The sequence below is a fragment of the Agelaius phoeniceus genome, chromosome 5 (genome assembly GCF_051311805.1).
Source record: "Agelaius phoeniceus isolate bAgePho1 chromosome 5, bAgePho1.hap1, whole genome shotgun sequence".
Classification (NCBI taxonomy): domain Eukaryota; kingdom Metazoa; phylum Chordata; class Aves; order Passeriformes; family Icteridae; genus Agelaius; species Agelaius phoeniceus.
In genome coordinates this window covers 27,501,074-27,518,738 of record NC_135269.1, presented here as the reverse complement: position 1 = coordinate 27,518,738, position 17,665 = coordinate 27,501,074, and the positions used below count along the sequence as shown (strand labels likewise).

The 17,665-nt window shown below is 35.1% G+C and overlaps 1 protein-coding gene across 8 annotated transcripts in view; it reads right to left on the bottom strand.

Moving 5' to 3' along the window:
* Positions 1-17,665, bottom strand: part of ANKS1B (ankyrin repeat and sterile alpha motif domain containing 1B) — a 408,217-nt gene that overhangs the window by 358,289 nt on the left and 32,263 nt on the right. For all 8 annotated transcript variants that reach the window (XM_077178718.1, XM_077178715.1, XM_077178724.1 and 5 more), the window contains exons 2-3: positions 3,996-4,076; positions 201-357 (exon numbers count right to left, since the gene is read on the bottom strand). In XM_077178718.1, coding sequence (XP_077034833.1) covers positions 201-357; positions 3,996-4,076 — 238 coding nt within the window. The remainder of the gene's footprint in view (positions 1-200; positions 358-3,995; positions 4,077-17,665) is intronic.

The following is a 17,665-nucleotide window of genomic DNA, read 5'->3' as shown; positions in this document are numbered from 1 at the left end:
AATCTAATATTCTTTAAGTCAGTGCCTATTCAGAAGAAAGGTATCTCGTATGCTTATAATGGAAGATTTGATCAATCTTGGAGAAGAAATTACTGAAACAATGGAAAACAGAATTTTTTAAACTTGTCTATAAATTGGTCAAACCCATAGAATATGTGCTTTTTTTTCTGATGATACACAAGTATTTTTTATCACTTCACCTGTTCATTCACTCTGGAGTGTGATGGTCCATGATGGATGAGAATCTTCACAATATCTACATCTCCTCTCCAAGCAGCCAAGTGAATAGGAAAGTAACCTTTATTATCTGCTACATTGGTTGATGCTTCATACTGAAGTAATTTGAGAACTATATCCCTGGAAAACAGGAGGTAAATCTCAAAATCAACAGGAAACTAATTTTAAGTTTTTACATGAACATGCATACCAATATTTTTATCCTGGAAAATAGAAAAAAACAAACCTGTATTTCAAGCAAAACAGCTACAAAAAGTGAAGACAAATAATTTCTGAACATTAAATAGATAGTGAAACATAGACAACAAGTTAATTGTAATGATTCTTACTTATGAATACCATCAACAATATTATCATCAGCTCTCTGAATCTGTTTATTTCAACAGGATCACCTGGCCATAGAATTATTTTTAGAATTTGCCTGTAAAGAACATGTGCATGTCCTCAAGGCACTAAAGGCAGAGAAGTACTCTTGTCCCCATCACTGCTGAACTCTGGAGGCAGGATGACAAGAGGATAGTTTGATGGACACATTTCTTACTGGAAGGCTAAGTAATAGTCTTTCCTCTTCTTTAAGGCATTATCTCAAAGATATTTAGGAAACAATTCAATGATTATCTAGCTAGATATATGAAATAACTTCTTCTATGTATAACTTCTATGAAATAACTGCTATTCTCATTTTCCACACTCAGCCGCCTTGTAGAAGTGAGGGGAAAGGTGACTTATTACCATTTTAATTCTCTTTATATTCCTTTTGGTGTGGCTTATCATACATTAAGTGAAAGATTAGCATAAATTGGCATATTGCATCCCTGATTTTTAAGCAGTTCCCTGTACTTAACTTCAAAAGCTAAAGTAAAAATCAGCTGTGTGGTATGATAACATTACCAAGTATGTCAGAAAGTAAATAAATTCTGTCTTGCTGCTGCATTTGTAGTCTCATAGTTTGACATAGTCTGGCCTCCTTAGTTATTAAGCTAAGAGAATCTATGATCCAGTGTGGGCAGCTCTATGCACACTTTTTACAAATATGGAAACACTTACTGATTTGGCTCAAAAAAATCAGTGAGGGGAGGGACCTCGATGTAGCCTATGTTATGACAAAAAAAAATTACTACAAACTGACTACAAATTAAGACAGAAAATAACTCTAATGTCATTATTCTTTCAACCTTGACAGAACTTTATTTAATTGCATATTGAAAGAAAAATGTGATGAGTTATGAGGGAATATATCCAGCACAAAAGAAACTGCCAGTTGACTTCAAAAGATACTGGAGTCATCACATCTAAGCTTTGAGGAAAATTTAAGCTGGATTTTGGTTACTCCTGACAAGGTCAAATGCCATGAGAACAGCCAAAAAAGAGCAGGTCCACTACAGAAGATTTCTGTTACACAAAAAGTTCCAGAAAAGTGACTCCTGAGGGAAACTTTTTAGTACATGTAAGGCTTCAGAGCCTTCCCACTAAATAATAGTTTTGCAGCAAATCATCCAATGAGGGCTCGACATACACAACAGTTTCCTTGAAAGGAACACCAAATAAAGGAAGTATAAACTGAAGTAAGTGGAAGAAAATCAGAAGAAAAGCCCTGCACAGATGAAATCATAGATTTCATAGATTAAAACATACAGGAATTTTTGGGAAGAGTCTATTGCAAGATTCAAGTTACAAAATAGAACATGCATCTCCTTTATCCTTCAAGAATGCCCTGACCCATCACACTTATCTAGGGTGAGTCTTTTTTAGTGCTTTGGCAGAACTTTTTCATTTTGTACAAATATATTTCAGAGAGGAGGAGACCAAGTCCTTAGCCCAGTAACATTACTGGGCTAAGTGAAATTACTTAGGGAGACAGATTCCAGTGCCTGCCCCAGATATAATTTAATTACTTATATAAAGCAGAATAGTTTCACAAAGAAAGAGAATGATCCCACAATGACCAAGAAGGAGGGCATTCACATCCAGTGATCAAGCAAGGATTTGAACAATGGTGCCCAAGTATCCAAGCCACAAATCACATTCTTACATTTCTTGAGAACCTCTGAAATATCTCACATTCAACCTAGTGTAAAAAGTGGGAAAAATTAAAATCCCAGAAGTTTTTAAAAGACAGGGACTTCTCCTAAGTGGCAGATTCTTGTGTCAAATGATTGTATGCCATTTTGATTTTGAATATCAAGTCTGAAAACTCAAATAGAATGTAAAGTAATTTATTGGTTAATTGTAATGACTAACAAAATTAGGACATCAGGTGTCTGTCCAATTCTCTTGCTGGCCATGCTACCATTGCAGCAGGATCAGTATAATGGCTTGGGTAACAGGTCCTGAAGCCATCATGATTTATCACAAAATACCTCATGATTTATTTCAGCTTAATATAACAAGGTATAATTGTGATGTCAGTTACTGCTACTTATCCTGCTAAGAGTGTAAGGGGTCATAGCAGCCAACATTGGACATTTCAAAGGCTGTAGTTATGTACAGCAGCAGATATAAGTCCACATTTTTAAGTCCTCCCTGACCTTGGAACAAGTTTGGTCAAGACTTTGTCTAAAATCATGATTTGGCTTTTGCATGTTTTGGGACTTCATATTGCTAGAATTCACTTGAACCTCTGATAGTTTCAGTATTTATACAGCAATATTTTTAACTTTGTGTGTAACTATTACTGCACTGCTAGTATTAAATATACTAGTTCCAGCTTTCATCTATTTAAAATCAGCAATCTTTTCAAGCCAATGCTTGGGTTTGGTTGGTCAAAAATTAGCAATAGCACAAGAAATAATCCATAAAGCATGAACAAAAATGCTGAGTTTAACAGACCACTTGAACTTAGACCTAATTATATGGAAGTAAAATATATTAAGTAAAAATATATTAATGGATGATTCTGAACCTTCCTACACAGCTGAAACTTTGGAAAATGCACAATATCTAGTTCAAGAGTTTACTTTATATATTTAGAAAGAATATCTCATATTCATCAAAAGATTGATCCATCCTAAAGGAAACAGGCACCTTTCTAGACTACAATTGAGAACATATCCTAAAGTTTTAATTTTTCCATAGAAGGATGCAAAAATTTTGCAAGGAGTAAACTAAATAACTAATAGTTATATATCCATGTGTTATTTTATGGACAGTCCAAAATCACACAAAAATTCATGCTGATCACTCTTAATTTCCATTGGATTTAGATCAATTCTTTTTCTCCCACAGAGGAGTTTACCAAAGTTTTATGTCAAAACTTTCTTTAGTGAAAATACCCTTTTCCCCACCCTGCTTTCAAGTGTATAATTACTAAATATTCTTTCCATGTTACTTTTGCTTTGATAATGATTAATCTCTACTGTTGTTTCACAAAATTGCTTCCCAAACGTTCACGCTCTACACATGTGTACATACATACAGAAATATAACACAATATTTTCTGCTGCAATTTCCCAGCGATGAAAACTACAGCCAAGACCAGCTGCAACAATGCTAAATTTCCCCAAAACTGAGGAAGAATTTGGTAGAAGCACTATAGAATCAATAGCTTTTAAACTACAGTTCCCATTTGTCAGTACTACTTATTGATATTGATGACACTGTCAAAACATCTTATATTAATTTATTCCATTTGGAAAAAAGGCACTTTTAATATGTCAAGGTTTGTCAATTTCTGGTACAAACCTCAGAACTATGCTCTATTTTCTTGCATTACAAAGTTAAATCTCATTCTACATAAAAACAAAATGTGAGGCACTTACTTGTGTCCATTTAAAGCTGCATGATGTAAAGCAGTATAACCCGAACTGTCAGTGCAGTTTATGTTTGGTCCTCGCCAGATGCTGCAAATAAAGCAAAATTGTGATATTAATATTTTGGCTCAGCAAGTACAGAAGTGTCAGAAATTTGATCTACAAACAATCTGAAGATCTCTGCAACAAGTGTGATTAAACTTTAGGAGATGAATTACCTTGAAAGAAAGTTAAAATAGCAAGTGTCATCTTCATATCAATATAATTTATCTTTAAAAATAATTTTACACATCCATCTATATAAGAGTCATGAACTTTATGTAGGGCAGACTCAAAGACTAATAACAGAAAAGTTATTTCAATTAGAACTGTTCTCCCTCTATTACTCTGATAATTACACTGAGGTTATCATCTGATTTTGTACTACTTTTCCACAAGTATGTATTCATTGTCTTTAGGTCAGTTAGTCTAGAACCAAACAAACATCAGATTAGTGAGAACCAATCACATTGCTTAAAGGGCCAGGAAATTTGTTCTTTTTACTTACCTTGATATTTTAGTTCCCACTTTAGCTGATTATATTTTTAAAATAAATTAGATATACTTTCAAAAATAATTAAGTTTTGTTATCTTGCTGTATTTTACAGACAACCTCATTGCATGTCCTGTTTAACCAGTCTCATGATCTATTATGGGCTTTTCAAAAAACAGTAAAGGACACATTTTGTTTCAAAGTGGAAAACATGGCTGCTAATCTACCAAAACCAACAACAAAATCAAGCCCAGGAAATTTGATAAAAGAGGTGTATTGAGAACCAGCAGGCTTTTTTATCTAACTGACCACATTTGAAACTGATTGTATCCTTTACAGAAGCAATTTACTTTTCTGTAACAGTTTTCATCATTAGTATTAAAACTTCCAGAACACAAAATTATGAGTTCTGAATCAGTCTATATTCATTACTTTCTAATTCAGTGCTAAACAGTCACTGGCAAGACATATTTCCCTTCACTTCATACATTAGAATTAAATGCTGTTGTTTAAAGAAAATAATTTAAAGCTAATAAGTGAAAAGAATTTTTCATACTATCATTTTTCATTATCTACATCAGTAAAATGACATGTTATGCTTAACAAATGATTTTTAAGATTTACTATTGAATCTGCATTTTATTACCTATAAAATTGAATATATATATATTTGTACATATATATTCCACACAAGGGAATACTGATGTAGACTGGTCTCTTTTTCATTGTGTGTATTTGAATGATTCATTAGCTCATAAACTTAAGCAGTTGTTGTCCTACAAGTAATACTGTGTGCACACAGAATTACTTGTGTGAAACATTGTGTTCTGCACTGAGCATAATTCTACATAATGCTGGGTACCTCACCTCTCCCTGCAATTTAATTTCTTGGAAGAACAGGAGTGAATTATTTTCTTGGGTGCAAAGAAGCAAAGAAAAGAAAAAGTTCTACAGATGTTCTTTTCTACTGAAGGCAACTTTCAGATAAGAAAAGTCATTCTAATCCTTTCAATTAAAGGAAGTAATTTTAAGTTCATGGAATAGTAAATATTAAGTCCCTGAACTGAGAGCTCCTCTGCAATAGACAGATGTTATTTTTATGGCAAAGACAATCGTTCCTTTCTATTAGAAGGAAAGAAGTCCTAATGTATTGATAAGGTACAACCTCTCATACTTTCGCATAGTGTTTATCAATTATTGTTTATTTATTGAATTATATTTTCATCCTTTGATATATATACCAGCTTATGGGAGAATGAAGAAGACAAGAAGTGGCATAGAAAGTAAGATTTAAGATATTACCAAAAAAATATACTACCAATCAGAACAATTTACTTAGTTATGATATGGTTATAATTTGCTTGCTTTGACTTAGAGTTGTTCAGATTTGTCTGTTGTCTCTTTTTTTAAAGTGCAAGAATCCATGAATTCATATACTGTTCATGATGCACTAGGCATCATGAATTAAAAAAAAAAAAAAAAAATCAAAGAAAAACTTTAAAACTCCTACCAAATTCCGTAAGACTATCTTCATTCGTTCCCCCCTAATTTTCTTCTTTAATCCATTCACTAATTAAAACATTGTTTTACTTCCTGACTCTGGTTTTAAGAAATATCTTTCAACTGAAACTATATGAACTTAAAAAAAAAAACAAAACAAACCTCTGAGACTTTGTTAGAGAGTATATAAATGCACCTATGTGAAACTCTTCATGACACGCAGGTTGGGCAGCTGAGGGGCAAAGGACAAAAGACAATGAGTAAATGCTGATGACTCGGAGACACCAGACAGGACAGACAGACTAATCACTGTCAGCTCCCAAAGGGTACACAAAGACATGCTTAAAATCACAGTGCAGTTATCAAAGTACAGAACACAGCAAACAGGAGCAGGACATGGCTGCAGGCAGCTCTCTTCCCTTGGGCCTGTGCTGAAATCCTCTCCCAGAAGGTCCTGAATTGCAACAGGTCCAGTATATACACAGGATATTGCTTTGATAACTGAGAATCAAAGTAAATTCAGACTGGACATTCTGAACACAAATTCTTACATCCTAAAACTCCCAGCTTCAGCTAGCACTCTTCTCTTGCAATTAGAATGCAGCAGGACAGAAGTCCAGTCATATATTAGCTCCATAAAAAGCAGCTGACTTCAAACAAAAGTGGAACAGAGTTTGAGGAAAACCTAAAGATCCCTTCTTTAGTATCATAAACATATATGATATATGAAGACTCATTAAATACATTGATTTATCTGTATATTAAAATATCTGTAAAAACAACAACAAAAAGGAGGATCTGGCAGAAAACAAATACCACCATTCACTTGCCAGAAAAGAATATTAGTTGAGAGAAAATTAGCAGCTCTTCAGAATACTGTTAATACTGAATGTTCTCAAAAGCATATTTCTTCCAGTGATGCAGCCAACCGAATTTCTTAATGCGTCATGCATTAGTAAGTTAGGAATCTGTTTTCCCACGTACATCAGTAAATTAAAACTTTCCCATTACTTAATGAATTTTTAAAAAGTAATTGAACCTACTTTTTGTAAGAAAAAAAATTAGTTTTCATTCAATGGTTAATTAAAACATGATGATCAATTAGTTTCTTCCATTACATCTTGCCAAAGTAAGGCACAAAGAAACAGAAGTCTGTTATACTATTTACATTATTGCAAAAAGATGAAAGATCTCCTCCTCAACAGTCTGCTCTCATTGCAGACAAAGAATATTGACCTTATATGAACCGATGTCAAATATTAATTGAAAATACTCTTTACTTGGTAAGAAAATGACTGTTTTTTCTTTAATGAGCTTAAGTAGTTACATATAAAGAGTAGAATTTCAAAAGACAGATGAAAATGACAAAAGAAAATGATGGTTAGTCAATTGATTTCTTATTTTGCTATGATTTTTGGAAAGAAATAATTGTGAAGTGCCTGTTGTTACACACATATGAATAGAAAAGGAAATAAAAGCTTTTTCCAGCTAATCATCACACAGACACACTCTCCACCAATAGTACAAGAACTATGCTTGCAAGGTATGTATAATTTTTCCATCATGTCTCTTCTCTCTCATATATATCTGTATTATATCATTCCATTATCATTATACTATTTCATGACTATGCAATAATATTTCTGGTCCTTACATGGGAGTTTTGCTAAGATGAAAAGAAAATATTCTTGGTAAACAAGGATAAGAATTTTTAAAAGCCTTAGAAACCAGTTCAAATTTACACAGCCTCTTACTGTTCCTGTGTTCCACAGAATAAATACACATTACAGGAATTTGTCTTGTTCTGAGCCAAAATCTTCCAAATTTTCCATGCTTTTTGTTAATCTGGCAGAAACACATTGACTAAAGTTTCTTAAGCACATGGACAGGCTCTTTATTAGTGCTCTGCCTACATTCATACACATGTTCAGTGTGTTCAGTAAACTCAGTTTATACAAAGTACAGGGACAACTTTACAGAGAATTTTGAAAATGCAATCTTTTACACAATAATATGTATCATCATTCAGATACATAATAATAATATTACTTATTGTGAACAACAAAAAAAGTAGATCCCATTCTCTATTTTATGCACAAATACACCAAGTGGACAACTCTTGCTCTAACCCATATAACTTAATAATGTTACTTATCAAATATAGAAGCATATCATTTTAGTACACGTGATATTTTTCTTTCTATGGATTCCTCTTTTTTAGAATCCAGTGTTATGCCAAATATATTATCCTATAAAAATACATATATTCCTTTTTCATGTATGGTTTTACCTATTATGAACATTCCCTCTGCCGAATTTGATGTATGCCTTCAAATTACTTCAAAGAAAGTAAATTTAAATATTTGCCCTCAGTAGCAGAGGAGATAAAACCTTTTTAGGAAGTCATATTTTAAAGCCTAACAAATAACTGTACATGCAAAAAACCCATGAAAAATGTACTTTAGGCTTAGTTTCAAGCAGGTGCAGTTATAGGTATTAATTTTTGAGTAAGGCTATCTTTGATTTTCTTTCCAGTATCAAAAAAAAACTGTTGCATGAAGCAACTGAGAGTTAAAAATCTCACATTAATATAATGATATTTTTATAATTTTAATTAAAAATAAAGGGAACAGCAAATGTACTATCAATTCAGTTAATAGTGATTTTATGTTAAAAGCTTATTGTATATATAATTCTGATTTAGTGCTTTTGTTGTATCAGTGTGAAATATGACTCAATTTTGAATGCACTGATTTCATTTTGATTCCTCCTGTTTAGCTTCCTCAGTATAAATAATACAACAAAATTCATGATCAACTATTCATGGGATTAAGGATGCTACCCAAGTTCGGGTTCTAAAGAAGTTTACTCCACTTTCTTTCTTTAACCTAGACCTGTTTATAGTCTGGGCCTTAATCTAAGTCTTCAAAACTGGAGGATTCCACCAAACTGTGATCTTATTTCCATACTGAGCGTCTTCAATTTGTGGTTTCTATTTGACATAGCAAGTGCAATGCACATTATGAGTTTGATTATTTAGTATACAACCTTTAGTCATTACTATACTTAGAGCTAGCTACAACACTGGGTTAGTAAAAGGTCTTTTCCCAAATATGCAAACAGCAGGATTAACACTTTGAGTAATAACAGAAGCATGGAAGTAAAAAGTGTAATTTAAGAAAACATGTAGAAGAACAGGATCATGTCCAACCACATAAGACTCAAAAAACCAGTATCTTACCAGTAATTATTGCTTTTCAAGTTTTACAAAGAATCATTGCTAAATGAACACTGATAGATTTAACAGGCTACAGCTGCCCAGACTAAAATTTGGAGTAGGGTGGCAGTATTTAGAAGTATGCAAATAACCTAGTGTCCAACAGATAGCCTCAGAGATACTTGCTCACTTACCATTCTCGCTGTTACTAACTGTATTTTTGCTTGGAGAACGATGATACCCATACCATCATTAGGCCAACCTGCCACTATTCCTTCTCCAGTGGAAAGAACTATGAAAAGGTTCATTATAAATGACTGAAAGTCCGTGTGTTGCTGAGCAGAGGCAGAAAGCCGGACCAAAGGGTTGCAGCACATGCCACAATCAAGAAGGCCACAATACACAGAGCATCACCATACAGTATCAGAAGGCTTCAACCCGTACAGAGTAAAACCATACCACATCAGAAGGCATCTACCCACACAGAGTAACATCATATCACATCAGAAGGCTGCAAACATCTGCCCTTCTTGTTCTTCAGCCCAACCTTTTATATCCCTCATCATTCATGCATTGCACCTGTGTGCCTTCTGCTCCCTCTCATGATTGGTCAGTACACCTAGGCACTCCATGCCTCATTACCTTCAATGCTGTTCACCTGCTTTTCACAGCTGTAGCCCATTAGGGATGAGGCTCTGCTGCCAATTACCACAAACTGGGTGTGTACCCACAAAGTCCTGGCTATCCAGAAATAGATTAGTCATGATGAGCCTTACAGAGAGACAATATGGACTTATCCTTTGAATAACCTCATAATATTCAATATGGCCTTATCCTGAATAACCTCAGGATAAAAGAATTGCAATTGAAAGAAAAAGGTTTTATAAAAGCATATTTTGATAGAGTTAGGACTTAAACAACTTGAAAGGAACTCCTGAGATGAGAAATTATAGAACTTGTAAATGAGGACATTACGATTGTGAAGTACCCAAAGAACAGGCTGGAATAGTACTGAGATGATTGGAAACTATACAAATTCTTATTCACATGTTAGGTTATGTCATGAACACCTCCTGTTTATCCACAAAGGAGCACAAAGGGACAACAGAAAGTTGGAGAATCAAGTAATGCCCTAGCCCTGCTACTCTGGAGCTCATCAGAGAAGATCACCAGTGCAGTAAAAGCCCATCCATGCAAGTCCAGCAGAGCACAGCAGCACCACAGCAGGCAAAGACACACCTTGTTGGGGTCTCTCTCAAAACTGTGCTGTGAGAGCCTCCACCCCACTGCCTAGGGGTGACACATATCAACATGAAACAATGCTGGATAGCACTTCAATCTGAGAGGGCCCCATTGTCTAGGTCTATGGGACATGCGGATTCAGTAGGATTTCCAATGGGATATTTAGGGAAGAAACCAAAGGCAGGGAAAGGGATGGACTTAGGTGATTTGGGGAGGAACAAGTTTGAGAAGATAGAGGGATAAGGCGACAAAAAGGGTTGATCACTTGTGTATAGTTGGTTCTGCAGCACAATAGGCTAGTCATGTCCTGCACTCAATCTTACTAAATTCTGATTCTATTTCCCTGGACAAGGACTTCTATCCTGTGTGCATGTATGAGGGCCAAACTACCTGCACCTGAGTCACATGATGGGTTATTGAGAATATACGTCAGTCTGGCCAGGAAATGGAGCAAACGAGGTCTGCGTACCAGAAACTGGAGGGAGACCTTGGATCAGAGGCTGCAGCTGTAGTGTGGGTGTGTAAGACAGTGTGTGATTGGTTATGAAGACCAAGCTAGATCAGTCAGCAAAGCAGGTGAAGTAGCCTGGGAGCCAGTTGTGTAGCTGTATGTCTCTGAGGTTAAGACATGTATATTAAAAATACTAGAGAAACCAGGTCTTGATATAGACCACTGGGAGGCACGTCCTACAACTCTGCAGACTGGACAGTTTGGGCATGTGTAACTACATGCAAATTTATGTATGCCAAGTTTGGGAAAGAATCTATCTAGAAAAAACATGTTGATGAGCACTCAGTTTCTCCAATTAAGTACTCTGTATGGTAAAATCTAAATAAACTAAACCAGAACAGAAGTCACATGAACTATTTTAACTGAGCTAGAACTCTGTTTACTTGAAGCTGCAATCAATTTCCCTTGAGGGTACGTACTTTTATCCTGATAGTCTTAATAGTTACATCACTTTAAATAACTACAAAAGGAGAAACACATTGACTTCAGGATGATGTCACACAATGGAATAGGAAATCAGTTATGCTTTACTTTAAAAATCTGTCATATATAAGGTAACTTTGCATTTGACCTTTATCTAACCAGTCTGGCTTCATTATGGACTACTCATCTAGAAGTACACTGGCTGAGTATACTGCATAATACTGTGGCTATATTCAGAAAGCAAAATGTTCCTTACTAGCACTGGTTAGCTTTTACAGTCAAGACCAATTTGCCTGGAGTAGTTAAAAGAGAGAAAGCCTTCCCCAGCTATGACATAAGGGCTCCTCTGTATTCTACTTGTCTACAGGGACAAGCTGGGGTTTTGCTTAGTCCACAGAGAACCGTAGTAATTCCAGCTTGTCAGTGATGAGTCAGACAGATCTTTGGACTCAATCCAGGCTTCTGTCCTTGAAAATACCGTCATTCTGACAGGAAAAAACATTACCTCTCATTTGGCATCATCCTGCAGAAGAACGCTGTAAGAACAACTATTAAATTATGAAAATACACAGTCCAAAACCAGATCAGCAGGCAGTACCTTTTATAAGTAAAATATGTTTAAGCAATGTAAATAATTCTAAAACCATTGCCAGTGGTATGTACGATCTTAGGTGAACTGAGCAATCTAAAAGAATACCACACAGCTAATGCTGAAGATCAGTGCATCAGATGAATTGTTCCTATGAAGAGCAACTCCACACTCATTGTATCCTTAGTTTGGGCTCTCCAACACATGAGGTGGTTGGGTTCTACATATTTGCTATGAATCAGACCTATGCACTTTGTATAAGATCTACAGATTGACTAAGATTAACCAGGAACACAGTCACTGTGTTATTTATGATTAGGCCATATAATAAAGGCTAATTGCCTTGGCTATATCTTTTTTCAGTGTGAATGCAACACTTCTGGGTATATTCATACATTAAACTCCCTTTATAAATAAATACTGGGTTCTTTCAACTCTTTTTAGACAACTAATACTTAGTGAAATTACATAAACAATTATTTTTCTATAATCACAACAGAAATCGGTCTTTTCAGTGGTTGTGAAAACACTTGCATATCTCATGATTTTAAGTACATCAAACACTCACCAGTTGGTTGAGGGAGGGGATTGTCCCATTCTACTCTGCATTAGTGCAGCCTCACCACAAGTGCTGTGTGCAGGTTTGGGTGCCACAATATAAGAATGATATAAAGCTATTAGAGAGCAACACAGATGGTGAAAGGCCTTGAGGGGAAGCCGTTCGAGGACACTTGGTCTGTTCAGCCTGGAGGAGACTGAGGAAAAACCTCAGTTACAACTTCCTTGTGATGGGAAGAGAAGGGGCAGACACTGATCTCTTCTCTATAGTGACAGGACCCAAGGGAGTGACCTGAAGTTGTGTCCAGGTTGTGTTTAGGTTGGGTATTAGAACAAGGTTCTTCATCCAGAGGGTGTTAAGGCACCAGAATAGGCTCCCCAGGGCAGTGGTCACAGCACCAGCCTGACAGAGCTCAGGGTGTATCTGGACAATGCTCTCAGGCACAGGAGTGACTCCTGGGGATGGTGCAGGGCCAGGAGCTGGACTTTGATGACCCTTGCGGGTCTCTTGCAACTCTGCTTATTCTATGATTTTCAGATTGCATACACTTATATGAATATACCCATGGATGCTGAGGTATCGTATATACATAATTATTCTCTTTTGAAGAGCAGAGCACATCCTCAGAAAGACCATTCTGACTCCTTTCATGAAAAAAGCTGACATTAAAATAAAAATTTTTAAAATCCACTCCAATATTACTTTTACCAGAAATAAATGAAAGCAAAGTCATATTTCTCTTCCTCTCAAGAATACAGATATGATGATACATTTTATTAGGAAAGATATTCCCTTAGCAATTCTTTTTCCTAGTTCAACTGACCTTGAATCTTGAGTAAGAAAAGAGACTTTTTCCACAATTCATTTTGGGGATCTAACACAGTGTTCCTATCCAGCATAAATTCATAGTGTTTGCAATTTTAAACACATTCTTATCACAGAGAGGCAAAGTCAATATTTACTAGAAAAGGAGATTTTAAAACCTCTAAATGATTAATTATGCATCCTGGAACACTTACTGACATTTGTTTAAGTGGAATAAAAATTCCTGAAGCTCTGGCACTGGAAGCAGCACTGGGAAGAGTAACAATTTGCATCAAAGATTTTTGAATATGGATGCTGCTAGATCTGTGACCTCAATCTAGTACTAAAGATTGTTCATCTTAGAAACCAACCTGAGATGAGATTCTGTTATAGCTCTAGGACACACAGAACAGAGCTTGCTATATATAGAGTCTGCAATTCAGCTGGCTTTAATACCTTGTCCTTCCTCATCTGGGTTTCCTCAAAAGTAGAATAATTCTTTCAGACACTAGCAAAATAGACACAAAAAGAAATGCACAATTCTATTTCCCCTTGATTCTTGAAGGCCATCTCATACCTCATTTTCAATTTATGCTAAGATTTGAAAATGAGATTCAGAAATCAACTATATTAACATTAATCCCTGCATCAATGTAATCAATCCCTCACTATCTTGACATATGAAAATGTAACAGATGTGAGAGTCTCACTTCTGTTTGCATCCACATGATATTAAATGTTACCCACGTGATTTCCCATATTCCCTATTCAAAGCTTCCATATCTTCATCTCATCACAGCAGCAATAATGTCCAAGCCTTTTGGACAACCTGCCATAACAGCCTAAACTCAGAACTGTGAAAGACTACAGCTCCAGGAACTCGCTTCCAAAATATGAATCCTGAGATATTAAGGCTCTTGACATCTATCTATGACCTATAACATATGTAGAATATATGCATAACATTTGTGCTTTCCAGTAGACTATTTCCTTAGTTATTCAGACTCCATGGGCCTAAGCAGACAGTAAGCAAGTCAGGGAACACCAGAAGTGTGCAAGAGTACATTTTTACAGGATATAAGGTATTTGAAAGTAACCTTGATCAAAATGTATTCAAAAGAGTACTAAAAGTCTTTCCTGTTGCCCTGGGGTGACTTTATAATGAACTGTATAATACAAAACTTGTTTATATTTAATAACATAAATATTAAACAATTTGAGCCTGTTCTTTGGAGAAACAATTTTAAATCACAGGTGCTCTTATTGCATATGCTAGAATGCTGCCATGGAGTATCTGCATATTGACTGCCTCCATCCAAGTGCTAACACTCATTCTTTCCATCAGCTTTGAATTAAGTTCATTAACAAGGACAGCTTAGGAAGGAAATATGAAATATAGATATGACAAATACATTATAGAAATGATAGTCACTGTATAGAAAAAAATTAACACCTCTTCAGATTACATCAACATTTCTTTCTTCTCTTGAATATCAAGTTAAACAAGGAAGTAAGTCAGGGTGAAATTAGCTAATGCATTAAGTACAACTGGGCAAAATCCATCCACTAATTGAGTTTTTGCAGAGCCTTGAAGATTGGTCTTTATCAGACATACTGCAAACCTCAAATGGAATCATTGTAACATCTAATCTTTAACACATAGAGCTATTATAATGTGAAATTTTCAAATGTTTTTGGCATAGCATAGAAAATCTGAATAAGAATGATACTGGATGAAACTATTGCATGATACAAAACTATTAAATCAGATAATGTTATTAACTAAGGACAGTTTGAGCATAAGTTCTCTATCCTATGTTAGCTAGCTATGGTCTACCTAAGTGGAACAGTAAGACAGAAAAAAAGCTTTCCAACAATAAAAATATAGAATTAATTCCTTAATTTCTTCTCTCAGCACATGTCATATTTGAAATAAATAATATCAAAACAGAAGGATGCTACTCAGCACACATTTCGTTTGCTGTGCTTTGCCAACAGAGGTCAGAATTACCTCAGCAGCATCCAAAGCATTACTATGATCATGACTAGAAATACTTTTATTTCCAAAAAATTACATTCACAAAGACAAATAACGTACTTTAAATAGAGACTGAAGTTTCACAGTGACGTACTATAAAGGTCTTCCAAAGCTTTCGGATATGTAACAACGTCACCACTTAAAATTTCCTGAACACTGTTACTGAGATAACTACAAAGGTCATATCCATCACATGACTGACAAATTATTTGGTAAGATATGCTAGCAATCATTTGGGTCACTCAGAAAACATCAATTCATCCAACAAGACACTTTCTATTGAACAAAATCATTTATGACACACAGCTTAGAAGGCAAAATGCAATTACAGTAAAAATATTCAGTAAATTTTCAGTCTATTTATCTTAGAATTCCCTGTTTAAATCCATTACAAGTTATTGTTTCTACTCTATTTAAAAGCCTTATCAAATGTAGAAACAAAATCCAAAACTAAGAGGTTTAAATGACACAGAAGCTTCTACTATAAAGGAAGATTTGGCTGACGTAGACTTTCAAAGAGCTTAAAAAGAACAATAACCCATCACTTATTTCCAGATATATCTAAAGAGAACACTGTGTTTTATAATTTTCCAAAAACCAATTATGCATCAAGAAAGAAATATTCTTTGTACCTCAAATAGTTTTACTGTGGAATTTTTTCTAGAAAATGAACCTGAGACCTACTCCAAAAGTATTGCAAGGGCTCCATAGAATTGCAGCTCTCTGGATCATGAACTTTTCAACAATATTAAAATAAAAGGGCTAAATTTGGGGGAATGTATTTAAAGAGTAGTCTTTCAGCAACTTCCAGCATCTTTCTGCTCCTTTAAATCGAACTGATAAGATACTTTACAAAATCTGTTTTGGCAAATACATTTTTGTAAAATATATAACAAGACTCAGCCCATAACAGGAATAATTTAATGTCTTTTCTGAACTGCCTGTTTGGTAAGAGATATCTAGAGAACCCAAAATTGTCTGCAAATAGTCTTCCTAATATCATAGGTTAAAAAAACCAAAACACATTGCAGGAGAGATCCCAGTTCCACAATAAGACACCATGCAAAATGATTCATCACATCTCTCTCTCTAATTTAGCATCAGCACTATGGTACCTGAAGGACTCATGGAACAACTACTGTGATTTTTTTAGCTGTGTTTAACCCAAATAATGCTCCTAAATCTTTATATAATTGAGCAGGCAAAAACCAATCCCCAACTAAATACTTTAGGTACTAAACTAAATGTATCATGCAAGGCTAGACTGGCCTACAACAAAAAGAAGGGAAATAATACACCAAAAAATGTTACAAAATGCATGTGTAGATGGCAGATCCCATCTTTTCCTTTATTACATATATAAATCTCTCCTTTTTTCTTTCCATTAAAGGTCATACATTCACAGAGAGAATGGCATCCTTGTTTGTGAAATCTCCAGAAAGCTGTAGGTTTTTAGAAAATTATGGAGATGGGAAGGCCTCTGACATACACATGGGCTAGGTTCTCTAGAAGCTACTTACTATTAACTCTTAAAAGAATCCAGACACAAAACCCCCTGAAAGACAGACCCCAACTGAATTTACCTGATTCTGAATTCACTTCAAATTTCAATTATCTTTAATCTTGGAAAGAAAAATCTTTTACTATATCTCATTCTAAGGTCACTTTTATCAAGTAGATTTGACTGTTAGTTCAATCTTGGCTGTAAAATTATTTAGATGAAGCCATCATTTCACCAAAGGGGGCACAGTTGGATTTCAAATAGTAAGAAGAGGGACATTTATTCCCTCCAAGTGCTTAAGGGCTGACCAAAACTACACTTGTCATATTTGGAGTCACACTAGAAAATCCAAATATATATACATATATCCTTCCACTGGAATTAAATTTTAAAAGTGGCCAAGGCCCAGCTAGTTGGCAGTTCATGGCTGGCCCCCCATGGTCCCAACACACAGGCAAAGAAGCTCTGACAACATAAGTTAGCAATAATCAAGGAACATTTCTCTCCTAGGTTGAGGGGGTTGTAGTAGAAGGTAAATGTTTAAGAACCATCTAGTTACCAGAATATCCATCTCCTGGATTTTCAGGAAGCCACCTGAAAAGAGTGCAATGTGATCTGAAGGAACTTGGCATCTTAAAAAGCATGAAAATTCAACCTAAATTTATATGATCATGCATAGCACATGATTTGAAAATACACACACAGCACATTATTACTCCTATAATACTGATAATTGAGATACTGAATTAATTAAGGGTACATT